The 20,971-nt window shown below is 34.7% G+C and overlaps 1 protein-coding gene across 1 annotated transcript in view; it reads left to right on the forward strand.

The window, feature by feature from the left end:
• PPARGC1B (PPARG coactivator 1 beta) overlaps window positions 1-20,971 on the forward strand; it is a 516,583-nt gene that overhangs the window by 356,954 nt on the left and 138,658 nt on the right. Inside the window, exon 4 of the mRNA XM_044067742.1 lies at window positions 7,817-7,933. Coding sequence (XP_043923677.1) covers window positions 7,817-7,933 — 117 coding nt within the window. The remainder of the gene's footprint in view (window positions 1-7,816; window positions 7,934-20,971) is intronic.

Consider the following 20,971-nt stretch of genomic DNA (forward strand, 5'->3'; position numbering starts at 1 on the left):
ATTAACAATGGTAGCAATATACAAAAATACAAAAACAATATATAAATAGTTGTACAATATTAAAAACAGAATTTTTTTTAAGGCTAACAAAACTCAGTCTGAGAGTAGAAAGGCTTAGCAGACTTGCAGCTCTGTAGTTTTTCAGCTCCCGTCTTCCTCCATAGTTGCTGTCTTTTTGTGTTCCTCGCACGGCTTCTTAAAATGTACTGTATTTAACAGTGTCACAAATTCTACCCATTACTTTCTTAAAGGTATGAGGTGATTTTCCTTTCCAAATTACACTTCTGAAAGGGAAATCAAAATGTTCGACATATCGAATTCAAGCACTAGATCATAATTACGTTCCTAAAAGACCAACATTGAATATTCTAATTTAGTTATATTCTGTTATTTTAAACTTCTTTGTGTGAAAATCTGTATATTCATTTTTTTGTGATATCTTCTCCTAGTGAGAGTGATGGCTGAAGCAAGCTGAGCATGGTGGACAAAATTTCCCCTGTCCCACCAGAGATTTCCAGTTCATCCTCTGGGATTTTGAGGCACACCAAGGAAAACTGAGGGGTATAACCTGTCTAATGCATCCTAGCCATGCCAAGGGTTATTTTCAAAGTGGAAGGGGTGTAGTACACCTCTCATGAAAGGGAATAAGAATCATCCCCACAAAGTGACTAGTCCTCCTCAACTATTACTTTTCTGTTGAGAAGAGCATTTGCTCAAAGATTACCAAGCTTTGCATCAAGACCTTGTACAGCTACCCTTAGAAGGTATCTCATTTGTACCTCTTTTCTAAATGGTCTCATCATTTTTGTCACTATAAAAATGTCATGATTATAGGTGTGGATGGATATACCTGTACTTTGAGAACGTTGTCATGTTACTCCATTCTTACTTTATCATCACATTGTGGTACAGTGTTTGCAGTACTGCCATCACTGCATTAATCTCTTGGTTAATCTTCCAATTCCCCACTACCTTAATTCTTGAGCTTGATAAGATACTTAAACCTCTCCGACAAAGTGAAGTCCTCATCTCTCACTTGCATAGAGTAATCCTTTCTGGAACTATTCAAGAAACACCCATGGCCCATGATTTTGAAGGGATGATATTTATTTGAGTCACTTCATAATAAGCAGTGAATCATTCTGTTATACACTGGAAGTTATTGTCATTTGAAGTTTACAAGTCTTTATGTTTCCATACTGCATAATCTCCAAACCATTGCTTTGGTTTGATATCCTGTCAAAGAAAATCACAAATATTAATGGAAATGAGGTACTCCCTTGGTGGAGTCCTGTACTCACTTTGGCTGTGTTAATCTTAATGCCAGCAATTTGGACACGTTTTCTTTTCAAATACATAAACTCACTTGAATGTGGTAATGACCCTGGGACCCCACATTGATGTTGTACCCTTGCACAGGGTATTGTGGATATGCTGCCTGGCAGTTGATACAGCAAATTGGATTAAAGAACTGTTAATGAGCGGTTTCCTGTGGAGTAGTGGTACATGGTTTGAATCCCTCAGCCTCCCCTGACTAACTGTGTGACTGAGCAGGTCACTTAAGAAGACAGCACTCTGAGCTGAGTCCGAAAAAGGTCCATGGGTATCTGTGAGCTACTGTGGTAAACAAACTCAATAAAATGAATGAATCTGAGTCCACAAAAGTCAGGTACACAGCAGTAACATACTATGACCAGAAAGCAATCTGCATTATTCTTCCTGAATCAGCCTTAAGTACTTAACAAAATCTTATTTCCAGTACTCTAGCATAAGTAGTCTTTCCTTTTGATCAGACCAGATTACCAGTGGTTACCTTACCCACAGTTTAAAGCCACAGATGATGTAGATCTGAGGATCACAAGGGTATACAAGCACCCTCCACTGTGACATGGTTGTAATCCCAGGATGCAGTTTGTGGAAAGTATTAGGCCTACTTCTAGGCCTAGTTGCAGTAAGTGAACATTTGTGTACATCCTTACTGTACTCAATCTTCAAATTTCTCTAGCAGCATATTAGAAGGGAAATTCTGTACTTGGCCTACATCATCATCTGTGCTCCATATTTGAGGGACATACACTCTTAAGTGGCCCTGATTTCTTTCCAGCCTCCTAAAGAGTTTGGATTTCCTTCTTATCGTTTTCGGAATCTTATTGTGTTCAGTACCTAAAAAGGCATAGAGCCACTAAATGGTGTTATGGTTTCTAGGTCACAGATTAAGATGTCATAGACACTGCCAGTCTTCTTAGGCTCACATACCACAGCATTTTAACCCAGCATCTTGTTGCTACTTATAGTAGAGACAAAAGACCTACATGCATACCCTGCACTTTGAGGAAGTGGAACTGGCCAAAAAAGAAAATTTTGGCAAAAAATGTATCTAGAAACACTAGCCAGGATCAAAGCTATCACCTAAGATAAGGGATCAGTGTAGGAGGCCTAAGGCCTCTGGACCAGGCTTCTCTTTAGCATCCCCACTTAAAGCAGTGCTGTCTGTTTTTTTCTGGAACATTCCTTCATTTTGAGGTCTTTATTCATTTTCTCACAATTAGATAATAAGGAATGATGTCGAGATGCACTATATCCTATTTTAGAATAGAAATTTGGATATCTGATGTCATCTCTTGTTAGTCCCACTTAGTCTTGGGGAGTATAGTTTGCAAATGAAGTGTGAGACCTTGCATTCCTAAACTTGATCGTGGAGCACCAGGACCTTATGACAGATGTAAATGGATAGTTCACCATCAGACATGGTGGGATATCCCATTAAGGTCCTTCAACACTTCATTGTTCCTGTCTCAACTTTAAACACTAAATGTCAGTTTAACAGATTGTGTTGGATGACTGAAAGTGTGAAGACCACATTAACTAAGCACAAATTTGGAGATATGTTATTGGCACACTGCCTTTCTATAGACATGATGGATCATGTACTGGTTGTAGCATACTCTCCATCCCTTTTCTGTTATCTAGCAGGCTGGTATCAGCATCCATTTCTGTGCACCATGTTACTCTGACTCTAATGACAGCAGAATTTCAAGGAAGGTGGCAAAAGGTGGTGGTGGGGAGGGGGTTCTTCCCTGTTCTTTGAAGCTGTCTGTGATTACAGAATCTACAGATATGGAAAGCAAGCTTTCCAGGACAGATAGGTATAATGAATTTTCTTCCTCATTCTGACTAGTTCTGTGCCTGAGGCTGCATTATCTGCTTAAGCAGTTCAGAGTTTGAACCTCGATGCATTACTTCCAAGCATGTCCTTAAAGGTGGTTATGATCTTGCATACTCATCCTCTTCAGCAACAAATCTGTCCATCTCTCCTGGCATCCCCACACCTGTCTAAAGACAGTTATCTTTTGTTGTCTCCTCTGTCCCACAAAGTCACCACAGACTCCAGGAGTTTGATTTCCATTTGCTAAGCAACAAGTTTGCATGCACTTGTAAAATCTATTCATAAATTAATTAAGCAGTAACCTTTTCTTCTGATTTGGAAGGCAATTTTTAAATCCTAAAGAAATTAACCGTATTACACCTGAGAACACCACATTGTGATTAGTAACACAAGTGTCTACAGCACAAACAATAATGTATAAGCCTGATAGCTGCCCAGTCTTAAAAGGCATCCTCCAAACCTGCTGTCCCACTAGAAATCTCAGCTCAAATAATAATAAGCAACTTATAGATGTATACAAACCTAAAAAAAAGAGCTGGTGAGTGTTTTTGTTCTTACACCATAGCTAAACTCTGGAACAACCTCCCAAATAACATTACCAGAATTGAACAACCCAAAAATTTCAATCTTGCTCTAAAGAACTACCTCTACAGCTCTTGGACCTGTCCTTGCCAAACTTAACACTCACACCTTCACCACCTCCCCCTGTCACTTCATTGCTACCTTTCCTTAAACATCCCTCCAACTTTCCGACTTCAACTCCCAGCTCTCTAAACACTACATACTAACATGTATATACCCTTCCTCCTATCTATTGCACTCCACACAAACCTATCCATCGCTTCTAATATTATTCCTATAAAGTATTAATCCATTTCCCCACAAATCCCTACCAGACATTCTGTTTTTTATTATTTCCTTGTGTAATATATACTTGTAAGATCTATACCCTTTAAACTGATGCATTGAAATACTGTATTCTCTAAACTATCTGACTGCATCTTGAAACAATGTTAGGATCCTTTGCTTGTATCTAATGTATTGTATCATTACACTCTATAATCTGTTAATGACTGTACTGGAGCTTTTCTCCCCAGGCCTCCACTGAAAATGAGTCCCTGACCCAGTTGGACTTTCCCGGTTACCAAATGTCAACAAATAAATAAATAAATAATAAATAAGTATTATTCAGATTTTCATCCATCATGTCCAGTTCTTGACTGCAGGGCTTGTGTAAAGTAAGCACATTTTTTAGCCTATGAGAAACAGAAAATATTTTTAACTGTGTTGAGAAAGGCATTTAATGATGCTAGTATTGTAATGAGTAACAGATATTAGAAGCTTGAAAAAGGCAAATTTGTAAATTTGTGTTGAAGATCAGTGATGTACCTCCATACACCAGTAGCTCTGGAGTATTTTGGAGATGAAGCTCCATATTAATATTTAAGAGGAGAAGAAAATTCTCTTACTCCTTCAATTTCTTCAGCATCTTCTAAAGGTTGGACCTCCACTGACAAGGTCATACAGTTTGGCAGAAGTCTGGTGTTAATAGAGTCAGGAAGGTACTCATTTTTCTCATCAGAAAGAAATAATCTGGATCGGGCAGTTGACTTCTGAATTCCAGTTCTTTCCAATGAATCTACATGTCCTGGCTCTCACACTGTGCAACTCCGACAGCCTATATCCTGAAGTAGTGTGGCCTTTGGCTATGAGGCATGCAGGGCATTGTTTGAGAAAAAGCAGACATTCTAGAATTGTTCTCACTGCGAGAGGAGTAGATGTATCCTTTCTTATTTGGTCATGAACATTTTACCTATATTCTCAACCCACACCAACTCCATGTTTGCTGAAGTGTCAGTCACAAATGACAAAGCTCCCTGGTGGCATGGGGTAGAATTTCCTGTTTCTTATTTTCAGAATTACAACCTTGGTTGATTAACAGGCACAGCATTGCCTTGAAATAATAAATACTGTTTTGTCAGAATTTAAGTCTTTCATTGACGTCAATATTTACGCTAGGCTTTCTAGCATAATATCTCTAAGGTCAGATAAGAAAAAGGCTTTATTTATGGACTGCAAAATTGTCTTTTTCTACAGTGAGTAGATGTGCAAGGATGTCTGTTTCTTGCTTCAGTTAGCTGTTTTGCTTTGGATCTTAGATTTTCTTCTGATATGTTGGCTTGTCATTATCTTGTGGGTCGCACGTTTTTGGTTCAGCATTATCTGATCAGTAAGTTTTTGAAATAGCTTCTGAGAACTATTCCTCGACCTCTCTGACTTGAATCTTATGACTGACATGCTTTACTTTCTACTGTTTAAACTAGTGTGCAGGAGGAACATTTCCTGGTAGCCCTTACCTCCAACCATCAATTTGTGATACCTTCTTTTATACATAAAATCTCTTATATTGTTATACAGTTTCTCCCCCAAAACAACTTATTTTTCTGAAAATAGTTTGTCTACTATAATCATTGCACTAGTTATCCAAATTTTCTCCTGAAACCCCAGTACAGGACTATATATCTGGTAGTTACTATTAGCTCCATTTTGAAGAAGATCACAAATTCCTAAAGCCCTACTACCTATTTTGTTTGCCTTGGGTAGACAAGATTCTTCCATGGCTAAGTTAACCCCAAGTGTCTTGCTGTTGTTTTGTTAGTTAACCTCAATATAGTCTAACATCCTGCCCCTACTTTCATGGTATTACTTTAGATGTGACTGGGGACTAGTTGATCTGGTTCTAACTGTCTGAATACAACTGATTAGAACTTCCTCTTGTCATGGATTGAAGGCTTCATATTACTTGATGCAGGATTATTGTTTGTGCTAGACTTTTGTGTGTTTAATTGGGAGTATCCCCTTTTACTGCACTGTTATGCTAATATGGAGTTAGTATATATACGTTTGAGCTGTGTGGGGAGTTTTGCCCCTTCACGTGGACTTGGCGGGGCTTTGCCACTTTACAAACATGTTTGTTTCGGTCATTGAAGGGAGGGTTGTAAGTTACTGTGCTCTTGATCAGTTGTGATTGACCAGTATTGCTACTAATGACTGTGTGTCACTTGGTCATAGGGGAAGCTGTTCCTGGATTGCATGTCAGTGAAATGGGACACACAGTACTGGCCATATGGAAGATAAGCACTGCTGTGAATGTTCCTAAATTCATCTATAGAACATAGTACTATTTGGTATGGCCGCATGCATGCTGTTAACCACACTGCTGTTGCATTTTCCTGTCCTTCCACTAGTAGTCAGTATGCCAGTGGCTCAGAATGCCACTTCACCTCTTAGGTAGGTGAGTTGGTGCCAGCCACTCAATGCCTTGTCACTTTATTGTTCCCTTCAGCCCTGACTACTAGTTAAGCACGGACTGTCTAGGTCACAGTCAGGACTGTATCTCACTCTGCAGTGTAGTATGCTTACACTTGCATATAGCAGTGGAAAAGTGGGCAGACTCTACACTGTCAAGAAAAACATGTTTGCCTTTTGTACCTGAAAGGGCATCTCCTTCAGTCCTGTTAGTGATAACTATTGTATGATCTGATAATCTTTCTGTTATGGTAAGTTCTTAATGAGTGTTACTGTTTGTCATTTCAGTCTCCTAGTTCTAAAATTTTCTGCCCAGTCCTCACCAGAAATGGGGAAAGTGGCAAGACAGCATATATGGTCAGCACATCAGGGTTCTACAGATGTTACAGCAGATGGTCAGCACGTCAGGGTTCTGCAGATGTTACAGCAGATGCCAAATTTGCACAAAACTAAGTTGCCAAATATGCAACTTTTCTGTTATAGACATAAATACATTGATAAGTTACAGCAACTTCATTAGGATTCTTTGCAGTTGTTTAGCTATTTTATGTCACAGGAGTACAGAAGACACATTGCTTTGTAAATGAATTCTGTTGTATATCAAAAAAGGGAATTTTGTACTGAAAACATTCAGAAAGAAGGTTGTTTTTTTCAGACGTATCTTTTTTTAGACCTACTTTCAGAACATATGCTAATCCTAATGTTAGCAGTGGGAACCGATATATACTGACCATTTGTTACATTTCATTTGTTTGTATGATGGAAGTGTGTGAGTACTGCTATGGGCTCTGAATAGTATATTCTCTTTGTAAGAAGTAGTTGTTGTAAAGGAAATCTGTACAACTGCATGTTATAAACCAGGTTGTTACCAAAATTATTTTCCCTAAGATTAAGTATTCTAGATGGATGCCTGTTAAGCACATCTTTTTATATTGGTGGATGAATGATGGAATTTTCTGAAGGAAATAGATAGGCTTTTGTGAGTTGTTGAAACGTGACAGATTTAGGGAGTTTTGTAGGTGGTCACTAACACAGATGATGATTACTTATTTAGAAGATCTTTTTTTTAGCCACAGTGCACGTTTTAAAACTGCTCCAAGTAATATATTTCTCTGCAGTTATTCCATTTCCTTGAAAGTATATATTTTTCCAACTTGGGGCTATTATCTTACATACTGCAAAAATTGTCAAGAGAGATATACTTATGTGCCATTCATCCCTGTAGAACCCTTGAAATGCTGACCTGCTGTCATGTAATTTGCTTTCTTGAGCACATGCTATGTCAATTTATGCTGTTACATGTTTTGAGTTACAGTGCTTTGTGCCATTTTGCTCCCACAGCTGGAGAAGTTACTGTTGGCTCCATCCAATAATGCTTCAGGCAATGAGGCGCATAAGGAGAGCAAGCTTAGCCGTCAGGCAGTTGGTAAAGGCAAAGCTCCAAGATTTCCATTCAAGGTACCTTCTTTTCATTTACTGTGTTTGGAGATTTTAATTGTTCTGTCAGGTTGTAGTCAATGATCCAGGGGATAGCCAGGCATGTGCCAAGCAGGCCATGGTGTGCACTATTTAAAAAAATATATTTTAGACTGGAGTTCCGACTCGTCATAACACTAGATGTAAAAAAAAAAAATCTTTTGAACTGGACAGATAACACAGCTTTTTGTCTTACTTCTTATATCTAAATTATTTTCTCACATTTAAGCTGCTTAATTGTGACACACTGAATGCCATATTTTGAGTGTACAGCAGTAAAGCTACATTGAAATTATAGTGTGATCTCCTGTGACTGCTTGTGCAGATGAGGGTCTAAATTGTGAAAGATGGTATACAGTTCTAAAAAATCCTGGCCACGCACTTGGTTTTGATAGCATCCATTTCTGCTTGTCTTGAGTGTGAATATATGGGCAAGAGATTGTGTGCTAGTATGAATTTAAATAATACCTAAACCAAATTCAAGAAAATAAATTCAAAAAGTCAGATTCATATGGAATGTAAGAAAAATATTTTGCTTACACTGAGAAGATGTTAATACTAACTGCTTAATAAAAGCATAAATATTGTATTTCATCATTTAAAAGATTAGCTTCATTTTTTTTCAGTGAGGTTCACTGTAACAGCAAATTTCCTATTAGCAAAATTAAGTGTTCTTTAAAAAGTTTCAGTAAAAAAATGATTGCATATTCAGTGATGGTCTTAAAATGTCTGGTGTTAAGTGCATTGGTTAAAGAATTTCCCTTTCAGTTATTCATTCTCTAGTAACCCACTTTATCGAGTCCCTAGGCATAAGGCAGATGTATTCTATTTGTTTTGTAACATATTTTAAATATTGCAAAGTATGATGTATAGAATGTACTGTGAGCAGTGATGTTTGTAACTTAACAAGAAAGAAAGCCTATTAGTCTATTTCTGTAAACATATAAAATATGATCAATTAGTCTACCAGAGCATTTTATAAATAAAAACAAACAAAAAAATACCTGAATGTTGCCACTGTTCTGTAAAAGTCTATCACTACAGTCAGGGAAGCATGCAAATGTCTCTGCTTTGTATGAGTGAAAATAAAAATATATGAACAGAATTCCTCAGTGATTTTATTGTGCTAAATCCACTGACTTCAGTACACTTTTACACCTTTATCGGCTAAGAAGTCAATAAACAAACAAAGTGTATACTGTATTGATATATCCGTGAAGGCAAAACAAATTTCCACACAGGAAAAGTATTTAATAATGAGTCTATGGATGTAGACATTGGAGTACTGTACAAAAAGGCTTAGTCTTTTTACAGAAATGTAATCAAAACAATCAAGCCAATTAGCCAAGATAGTTTAAAACAACTGGAGTCTGCTTTGTTAAAGGAACAACTTCATAACCATCAGTAAAGTAGCTTTGTGAAAAATCCAACACAAAACTAAGTTGCACAGTCTTTTGATTCAAAACAAACTCAGGGTCCTGCACAAATCAGAGTTCCACTAATGGAACAGTGAATAAAAGCCCTGTAATTTGGCATAATCATAAATAATTAAGTCGGGGGCGGAGCCTGAATGGCTAACTGAAAGCAGCAGTATTTTATAGCTCCATATAACTAGTTAAATAAGACATGAAAAAAATATTCTTTTTTTTTCTTCAAAGTATAAAATCTTATAGATAAAGGTATAATTTACATAATTAGAAACTTTGGTGAAGTTTTACAAATAATTTCCTGTCAAAAAGTTTGGAGATTTAGTCACTTGTTAAAATGAGCCACTAAAGGAATTCTCACCAGGATGCTGCCTTAAAGAAGGAACTACAAGAAATGGCATCTACCCTGCAGGAGTTGTCTTTGAAGATGGATGATTTTAAAGAGAGCCTAGAAAATCTTAAAACAAGCAGTCAAAAACAGGCTGACACCCTCAAGGAAATGCTACAACAACACCAGACAAGGATAACAGGAATAGAGGTTTCTCTAAATGACTTAGAAAGCAGACTTAAGGAAGAGGAAACACAGAAAGAACTGCTTCTTAAACAAAACACTTGGTTGCTTAATAAAGTAGATGACTTGGAAAATAGGGAGAGGAGAAATAACATCAGGATTTTTGGATTACCTGAAAACACAGAAGGTGAGGATATTATTTCCTTTTTATTAAGCTGGATCCCTGACTTTTTTAATTTAAAAGAATGACTTTCCTTTGGCATTGAGAGGGCACACAGAGCTCTTGGGAAACCTGCCACTAACTCAAACTCTCCTCCTAGGTCAATAATGATCAAATTTCTTTCATACTTGGACGAGGAACTGATTTTAAGATCTGCTTGGAGGAAGGCACCTCTAAAATATAAACAGAGCCTGATAAGATTTGATAATGACTATTCATCTGGAATAATAGAACAAAGGAAAAAAGTGTGGCCAATGATAAAGTTTCTGAAACAAAATAACATCAAGGCACAGCTTGCATATCCAGCTAAGATAAGAATACTGTATGCCAACGAGATGAGGACTTTTATTGACTTAGAGGAAGCCTCTTCATTTATTAAAACTAATAATGCGATTACTTTACCAGATAATATGGATTGGATGCCACCTTCTCTCAAGAGAACAAAAGAAACAAATGTCTGGACAGATGTCAAAAAGAAGAAGCAAAAGACTGATACTGTTACATCCAAATCTCTCAAAGCATCTACTATGATATGAATTGTTTTAACATTACTTTAAAGGTCCAGTTTTACTGCTTGGAATTTTAAAACAAAGGTAACTAACTACTGGAATCTTTATCTATATTTTTTGAAAATAGATGGCACATGAGAGTTTTCACATTACCTCAGGTATGTAAAAAGGGTTCTTTTCTTTCACAGAAGGAGGGTTATATAGCACATAAAATATTTATACTGTAAATCAACATACACAGTATATGTGTATTTTCTCTTAATTTTATCTTTTCTTTCTCTCTCTTCTCTTTATTATTTTAACTGCATCTTGTCTCCCTTTCTAAATTTTCTCCTGTTTACTATACTAATATAGTCTGTATATATTTAATAACTCACTATCTATACATAGATAAATAATAGTCTAAGATAATCTAGTTTTAAGGTAGACTAACTGGAAAAGTGAACTTAATTAACTGTTATTACAATATTTATTAGATTAATGATAGTCACTGTTATGCTTATTGGGATTGGGGACATGTTCATGATTAACTCTGAAATGTTCCATTCACGTACATATGTCCTTTGAATTATTTACTTTTAGTATTAACAAATACATAAAAAAAGGAGGGAAAAATGTACTGTTGGTCAAGAGAAGTGAAGCTTTCTTCACATTCTATTTGCGTTGCCATAGCAACAGTAAACAGCGGTTGCAGTTTCTAAGGACACTGTGAACCTGCGAAGTGCATTTAGCCTCACAGATAACAAATAATAAGAAAAAGTAATGTTGTTTAATTATTAAAATGAAAAACAACCTAAGCAAGGTAAATCAAATACATAATAGGACTATTTGTAATATTTTATGATTTATCCTCATAGGATTACATATTCCTGGAAACACAACTGAAATGTTCCCAAACTACATGTGCACTTAAATGTAGCTGCTTGATTAAAAAGTATTACTCAGTTTAACGTGCTGATTTCACAAGCTGTCTGTACTGTAAAAGTTACATTTTATATGTTACTTGAAATTGTCAGTCTGTAATGCACATGAAAAGATACATATTACTTTTTGCAACATGTTATCTTTGCAGTTACCTCACACGCTGTACAAACTCACTTGGGAACTGATAGCTATTCATTTAAAATATCAGTTTAAATATTAAATATGCCCTTGAAATGCTATTGACATTTTGACAAAATACAATCTGAACTGTAAAATGAATGACTTAAAAGAAGTAATGCATAGGATTTCAAAGACAGTTCTTGACACTACAGTAAAAGTAAAAATATATATTCACAAGGAAGTATTGAAATGTTTTAGTCTTCCAGTTAAAATAGCTTACTGTCAACATTATGTGATATCAGAAAGTTTGAAGAGCTAGGAAATTACTATTCTTTGTCTTTATAATGATTATTAGACAGATGTTAGACTCTGCTTTGTTTAATGAATTGTGACATGTGTTTATGAGGAAAAGTGGACTCAATTACTCACATTGGACTACATTCCTGGAAACTCAACTGAAATGTCCCCAAATTACTTGTGAATCTAAATGAAACTGCCTGATTAATAAGCATATTTTACTTTAACAACCTGAATCCATAACCTCTCTGCTTTATATATGCTACATTATATATGTCACTTGTATATGACAGGCTCTAGAGCACATTAAAAAATACATATTATTTTTGCAATATGCTATATTTGCACTAACCATACATTCTGAACTAACTCAACTGGCAACTGACAAGTTATTTATTTGAAACATCAGTCTAAATATTAATTGTGCCCTTGAAATATTGTTGCCGTTTTGACAAAACAAAACCTGAATTGAAAAAGAAATTGAAGTGAAGTATTGCACAGATTTCAAAGACAGCTACTGACACTACAATATAAGTAGAAATGTATACATGTAAGGAAAAATTGAAATGCTTTATACTTTGTTAAAATAGCTTATTGTTAACTTTTTGCTTTATCAGAAAATTTAAAGAGCTAGAAAATTATTTCTAATTCGTCTTTATAATGTTTACTAAAATGAGGTTAGTCACTGACTTGCTTAATGGATTGCGAATCATGTACAAGATGACTACTGAATGTTATTTCTGTTTACCTATGTTTGCTGAATTTATTTTATTAGTACTGATTTAAAACAAGGGAAAGAAAGGGAAGGGAAATCTCTGTTTTTGGTCAAGGGAGGAGAGGCTTAAGAGTATTCTAACTGCCCCAAGAACTTTCTAAGATGCTCTAAATACTATTTGATTAATACTTACCTAAGGTAAGTCTTGATTACCATATAGGTACCTTCACATTCATTCTAGACCTGATGTGATTACCCTTTCTGGAAGCAGGAGGTGCCCTATGCAGGATGGGAATTATCAGGAATTGTCAGGGTGATCATAGTTCATTCTTAGACTCTGCTTTGTAAATCTATAAATATGTAAAAGCACTGCACACTAGAATGTAGGGCGCCTCTACTCAGAGTCAGGGTACCAGTAATAAACCACGTCTTTTCATAAATGTAAGTTCAAGTTGGTGAGCTGAAGAGTGGGAAAGTAATGGAAGACAGTACACCTACAGTAAATTCATATTTCATTGGTAATCACTCATTGTCTCCTCCTGCAGAGTCCTTTCAATCAAATTATTTTAGTAATAATCTATTTGCTATTGGCTTATTTAGTGTATGCTGCTCTGTTGCATTTAATTTATCTAAAATGACATATCTGACATGTTTGGGATTTCTTAAGGGTAACTAAATATTGGATATTTTCTAAGTCAACATAATAATTGTTTACACTACTAACATTCCATCCTGATATATATATAAAATACTACAGAACAATAATAGAATAATATAGAATTTCATATCTCTTTTAAGATAATTCTCCATATAATAATTTAACATATGGAGCTCAGTTTATATTGTCGGTTAAAGGTATGAGTGATAATCCAATAGATCTATCTTTATCTACTGGATTAGGAATGACTTTCATTCCATGTTTAATGGAAATTCATTTTTACTTGTATTTGATACTTTAGAATTAATGTTTTATAGAAGTACTTTTTTAAAGCCTGACCAGAATTTTACCCTACTTGTATTTAAAGAAGAAAGAGCATTAAATTACACTCCCAAGTTTACACACATGAAAATAACATTCATTGTTGTCTGAGAATATGGTATAACTACTATAATCAAAATAAAAAAAAGAAGCAAAATGTTTCTTCCAACAATAACTTGAAATGGATTTAACATTCTTATCATTAAATACTAATGGCTTAAATAATGCAAATGAAAGATTAAACTTACTAAAATATTTAAAACTAAATAAGGCACAAGTAGTATTTCTCCAGGAAATGCATTTTAAGACTAATGATAGCTTTATTTGGAACCCTAAGGACTATACAGTCTTAGCTCAATCCTCCTATAGAACAAAGACAAAAGGAGTATCAATTCTCTGGAAAAAAAAAACATAATTACTCCAAAAGTTATTTATAAATATGACAAAGAAGGTCTACTAGCATTTGTTATAATTAAATTTAATAACAGAATATGGACCTCAGATAATTTATATTGGTTCCCAGGAATTGGAGTAGGAACGGTTAAACACACCTAGATTTTATTTCCAACAATTATAAAGGAAATCTTATACTGGGAGGAGACTTTAATTGTACCTTAGAAGCTTCTGAAACCACCAAGAAGTCTTTTCGCATAGAAACTATTTCAAAATCCTTAAAATGGATTGATTAATTTCATTTAATAAACACATTTAAAGTAAAAGATTATAAATCCTTATTATTTTCCCATAAAGACCATAGATTTGGAACACAAACAAGATAGACAAATTATTCGTAGTTCATGATTTACAAACAAAAATCCTCAACTTCTCAGTAGTTCCATGCCCCTTCTCATATCATGACTCTCTGATAATGAAGCTCCAAATAGAGTTTAAACCTTTAATCCTCTCAACTAGAATTCCATCATATATCACGAAAATTAAAGAATTCAAACCCTGGATATTGACAGAACTACAATTATTTCTTGAAATTAATAATACAACAGAAATCAGTAGAGCCATGGTTTGGGACTCCTTAAAAGCATATTTCTTTGGTATGACCCTTAGCTGGTACAAAAACAAAGTTAGAGAGTAGGAAAATGAATCACTAGACTTGAAAACCAGACTCTTGACAGCAAAATCTAAAAAAAAAAAATCAGAATTGTCCAGAAGTCAAAAAAGAAATAGAAGAATTAAATAAAAAAATATAATGAAATTCTAGCACACAAAACTTGTCTAGCCTTGGAAAAATTAAAAATAAACTCATTAGCCACCTCCCCCAGATATCTACTTAACTTATCTACAAGAATTAAAATACAATCCAAAGCAAGTAACATTGGTACTAATATCATGAAAAGAAAGGGAAAAAAGTATCAGATATAGGAGACATCCTTGAAGCATTTCGGTTCCATTATTTGGAACACTTCAAAAAAGAAGATTTAGATACCAACCAAATAAACTTAGATACAAACCTTATCAATATAAAAAAATTCCCGAAAACTTAAAACTAGACCTACAAAAACCTATATCCTACAAAGAAATTATTGACAAGATAAAAGAAAGTAAATCTAACAAAGCTCCAGGGATAGATGGTATAATTACGGAAATTTACAAACTCTTCCCTTCAACAGTAATCTCCCTTTTTCATAAAACTTTGCTAGAAGTCCAGTCAGAAGCAAACATACCACCCTCATGGAAATACTCTTTCATAACACCAATTCTAAAAAATAATAAACCATCAGACCTTTGCACCTCATACAGACCTATATCATTACTGAATAATGATTACAAAATATTTGTCAATCCTAGCTAACAGAATGAAAATCCCACTTTCAAAGGCAATTAATAATGATCAAACTGGATTTTTATATAACAGGTACACACATGATAATATTAAAAGGATACTTACTCTTATAGATTATGTCAATAAAGAAGATAAACACTTGTAATCGGATTGGACATAGAAAAAGCCTTTGATTCCCTCAACTGGGAATATCTATTTAAAACTTTAGCATATTTGAATTTCCTCCTCCCTTCATTTTATTACTCAAAAACATATATATTAGTAACTTAGCCTACATTAAATTAGGTCCTTTCACCTCAGAGTCTATCCATATAAAGAAAGGTGTTAAACAAGGATGCCCCCTTTCTCCTATTTTATTTGCTTTGGCTATAGAAATACTTGCAGAAATAATATGCAGTAATCCAAGAATAAAAGGAATTGAAGTCTATGACCAGTACATATCTAAAATAATGCTTTTTGCTGATGATATTTTATTAACCCTATCAAACTCCAGAGAGTCATTAGGAGAGCTAGAAGAAGTAATGGAGAAATTTTATAAGATTTCAGGTCTACACTTTAATAGATTAAAATCAAAATTTCTATTTTTAAATAAGAAAAAAGAGCTACAAGTTACAGGTAAATCCATCATAGGAAAACAAGAACTTATGCTAAATTATTTAGGAATAGTGTTATGCAAAAATAAAAATGAAAGAATATTAATAAATTATAAAAAACATTATTGAAGGAATAAAAATATATATAGAAAAGTGGAACAAAATTATATTAACTTTTGAAGACAGATTGCAATTAATAAAAATGGTCTTATTGCCAAAAATACTATATGTAGCATTAGCAATACAGTTAATTCCTGAAAGATGCATTCTTAAAGAAATAAATTCATGTTTAATAAAATTTTTATGGTATCCCAAAAAGAATAGAGTAGCTCTAACTCATCACATTAGACCCTGGAAACAAGGAGGATTGAACTTTCCAGAAATAGAAACATATATAAAAGCATATGTGCTTAAAACTACAATAGACTGGATAAACCCAAATTATTTCGCCAACTGGAAAGAATTAATAACGCTTATATTAACAAATTAATTTAATCTGTTAAGACGATTTTTAATAGTAGACAAATAAAACAAACCCTGGTACATACTATGCATAAGTATACAATATAATATAACAAAACCTTCTAAAACAACACTGATTAATCATTACATCAATTCCTTTAGGAAACGTATCAATGCAAACATAGATCTAAAACTTTGGTTTGACCTTTTAACCCCATTTACCATCACTAAGAACTTTCCTCACAAAATATATAGGGAAAGAATAACCTCCTAGGAACAAAATGGATTCTTATACTGGTTTCATTGTGTAAATAAATTAAATGTTTTAGATGTACATGTGATAAAAACTGCTTACAATATTCCAACACAGGACTGGTTAACCTTACAAAGCATTCTAATGTACACTCAAGATTTATGCAGATTAATTAATAATTCCTCATTTAAAGATATTCCAAATCTAATACGTTTTCTGTATGAATTTATATGTAATAGTTGTGAAAATAAAAAAATCCATTTCAAATCTATATAAACAGTTAATAAAATATAAAACAATTCCCAAACCATCATACTGGCAGTTCTTAACAAAAAGTCAGTCATTGCAGTTAACAGAAGAAATTAAAACTAACATCTTACTATCAGTTAATTACACCTCTAACACACAGTACTGAAAAATATTTATCTGGAAATACTTACATAGAGCATTTTTAACACCAGATAGAATTAAAAAGATCAGTACTACTACAAATGATTTTTGCTGGAGGTGTGAAAAGTCAAATAAAGCAGACACGATTCATATTTTTTATGAATGTAATAAAATTAAATCATATTGGAATGGAATCAATCATTTTTTACAAGCTTTATTTAATGAATCCTTTACCTTAACTAAAGTATTGATTATACTAAATGTAAATAAAGGTCCCTACCTGAATAAGACAAATATGTATTTGTTATGGACAATACTTGCTATATTTAGGAAATGCGTAACCAGAAGGTGAAATTCAAATACACCCCCGACCTTGGAAGAATTCTACACTTTACTGACGACAACTGCATCGATGGAAATAAAAATCAAAGAAGTACGAATCTATCCCAGGCCGTTCGTAAATCATCCTTGGAAGAAAGTTATATCTTTGTTGGACACTATGCAATAATCAATATTGTATCTCTGATAACTGATCTGTTATTCTATATTTAATAACATACAGTGTATATAATCGAATTGCCACGGTGGTACAACGGTAGCATTGTTACCTCATAGCAAGAGGTTCTCCCGTTTGATTCTCGGTGTGGCTTGGGAGTGCCTTCTGTGTGGAGTCTGCATGTCCTCCCCGTGGTTGGGTAGCGTTCGGAAGACATGCGTCCGTAACTGGGCGTGCCTTTGTTGAAGGTTGGGCGTCGAGCTGGCACCTCGGCATTTCATAAAAATCTACTGCCAATCATTAGCGGACCGGAGTTCCGCTGTGGCAACCCCTTACCGGGAAAAAGCCAAAAGACAAACAACAACAACAACAACAGTGTATATAACTGAAAGTCAGGCTATTGTAAATATTGTATATAGTTTAAAATGATATTTAAAAATATTAAAAAAATATTTGAGGAAAAAAATAAATAATTAAGACCATTTTTGAGTTTTACTTCTATATTTGGAGTGAGACAGTGGCTATCTTGGACCTGTGTTCTTGGTCAGTCAGGCGTAATTACTGCTTCCATAATGGGTAATATTGACTCTCGGGTCTATAGCAAGTCTCCACAGTGACAGCAATTACAAATGGGGCCAGTGGATCCTTTACCCAGAAGGTGTCAATTTTGAGGTAAAGATGCATGTTCCAAAGTATCTTAAAGCTTTAAAACAACATCTGCATTCCACATGTCTTAAGGGAAATGGACTGACTGAGGAGTATCTTGGCAGTATTTTGTAACACTACATATTTGAGATATACTGCATTCATATACAGACTGACTGGGGGCCTGAAAAAAAGTACTAAAAGTTGTATAATACTTGTCTGGGTGAAAATGTCAGGAAAGCTTTAGTATGCAGAGCATGCGTCTTTACAAACCAGTTGTATATCTTTCCACACAACTGAGACTACACACTGATAACATGCAGGGCTCGAATGGAGAGCTGATAAAAACAGCAAACAAAGGAGAATAGCACTGATGGAACTGTATTCATTCTCAAGTGTTTGTGAGTACCTTCACTATGTGAACCCTGTTTTAACAAAATCTCACCATGATGACACTGATGTATAGACTGTATTTTATTTAGCATATATCATGGACAGAAGTGGGTTAAAAATAAACAAAAAAGACAGCTGGGTGCTCAAGTCTCAGGACAAAAACCTGCCCAATCCTTATAGGCGCACTAGTGCCAGAAATGGAAAAAAATTACAATGTAGAATCCTCAAGACATGGAAACATTCCTACAATGGGGTTAAGCCAGGCTCAGGTAGAGAATGGCCCCCTGTTGTAGAAGGAATAATTAGTCCACAAAGACCACAAACACTGACAGGCCAAAAACAGCCATAAAGATGATGGAGAGGAATACTGAGGATAAGAAATAAAATATGTATTGTTACTATTATGCAAGAAGCCCATTTCCAGATAGAAGATATTTGAAAAATATTAAGAGAGAAATTAGAGGAAAGAAAACTACTTGCACAAAAAAACCTGTCAAAAGCTTCAAATGCAAATTTATGCTCATTAGTAAAACAGATCCATGAAAAACATTATATTGACCAAGAAACTTTAGGCCATTTGGAATGAAGCAGCTGCGGAAGTGTGAAAATATAAAGAACTAAATCAAGATATTTTGAAAGGTATAAAAAAAGAAACATGGATGTGGGAAAGAAAGAGAGATCTGATGTTTTTTTTCTTTCGGCTTTTCCTGGTTAGGGGTCGCCACAGCGGAACTTCAGTCCGCTAATGATTGGCAGTAGATTTTTATGGTGCCGAGGTGCCAGCCCGACACCCAACCTTCAACGAAGGCACGCCCATTCACGCATGTCTTTCGAACTCCACTCGACCGTGGGGAGGACATGCAGACTCCACACAGAAGGCACTCCAGCCGAGAATCGAACAGGAGAACCTCTTGCTGTGAGGCGACAATGCTACTGCTGCACCACCGCGGCTATGGTGCAATATTTATGCACAGCTCCAAAGGTGTTTGAAGTGAAATACAGGCAAAGGCACCCAGATATGGAAAATTTTCACAATACAAAACATAAGATTTCAAAGGGGGAATGTAGAACAGAAGATGAGTAAAGCAGACGTTAAACAAATAGAAGTTGAAGTTATGAAATACCTGCAAAGTGGAGGAAGGTTCAGTGTTGAAAATCCATCTCTGGTAATGTCACAGCATGATGGAACAATGAGTCCTCAAAGTAAGGAGAAACAGGTGGTGGAGTGGAAGGCCAGCAAGTTCTCATATGAAATGACAGATGGCACAGGATGCAGCTGAAGAGAATATGTCACAGGAAGATATTCTGCAACTTTCTGTAGAATAAAACAAACTTGAAAAACTGTAAATGACTAAAATAAGAAAACAAAGGTCACAACAATCGCAAGAAGAAAACTGTTTAATTGTGAGCGCTTTCATCCATCAACATCAAATGAACTTCATCAGACAACTTTAAAAGTACACACCCCCTCTTTAACTACTTAGTCATAATTACATGATTAATCTCAGCATATCATTAAAACATCTAAAATCAATACTTTACATCATATGACCATTCAAGTTAAAAATAATACAAAAAATTATGCAAAAAATATTATGCAAAAACATTATTAATTAATTAATAAAGCATGAATAAAAATATAATGCCCAAGGGGTGAACTGTGTCCAACAAAAAAAAAAATAGTAGAAAAAACAAATATTAGGCACTGGGCCACAGCAACAAGCATAAAATCACCAGTTTTTATTCATATAGGTAAGCGCTTTCACACATCCAAACTATGCTTCATCAGACCAATAAACTACATTAAAACAGATACATATAAATATAACATTAAGGTTTTTTCTTTATGTTAATGCTACTTGTCGTAGTAGGAACTTGATTTATTTAGCAAAATGTAAGGAATGTCAATGTTTTTATATAGGTAAGACCAGTAGATTTTTATATGAACGCATGAGAGAACATCTTTATTGTATTAGTACTTCTGATACACAGAATGCATTAGCCAAACATGTCATGGATTTTGGACCAAGACACACTTTTGGTTGTAGGGTAATTGAACTTGTTGTTGAGAATAAGAGGGGAGGTGATTTTAAAAATTATACAGAGAATCATAAACTCTCCTGGATACTAATTATGCAAGCGGTTACATTTCCTGGTTTGAATGGGAAGGCATCCATAAAACCAGTTTTGAAGGGAAGACATCTCTTTAAATGATGAATGAACTGAGATATATTTGATTGAAGCAATGCCCTTATTGGTTGTTTTAAAAATCTTAATGTTATATTTAT

The sequence above is a fragment of the Protopterus annectens genome, chromosome 3.part1, assembly GCF_019279795.1.
Source record: "Protopterus annectens isolate FY-2018-M chromosome 3.part1, PAN1.0, whole genome shotgun sequence".
NCBI lineage: Eukaryota > Metazoa > Chordata > Ceratodontiformes > Protopteridae > Protopterus > Protopterus annectens.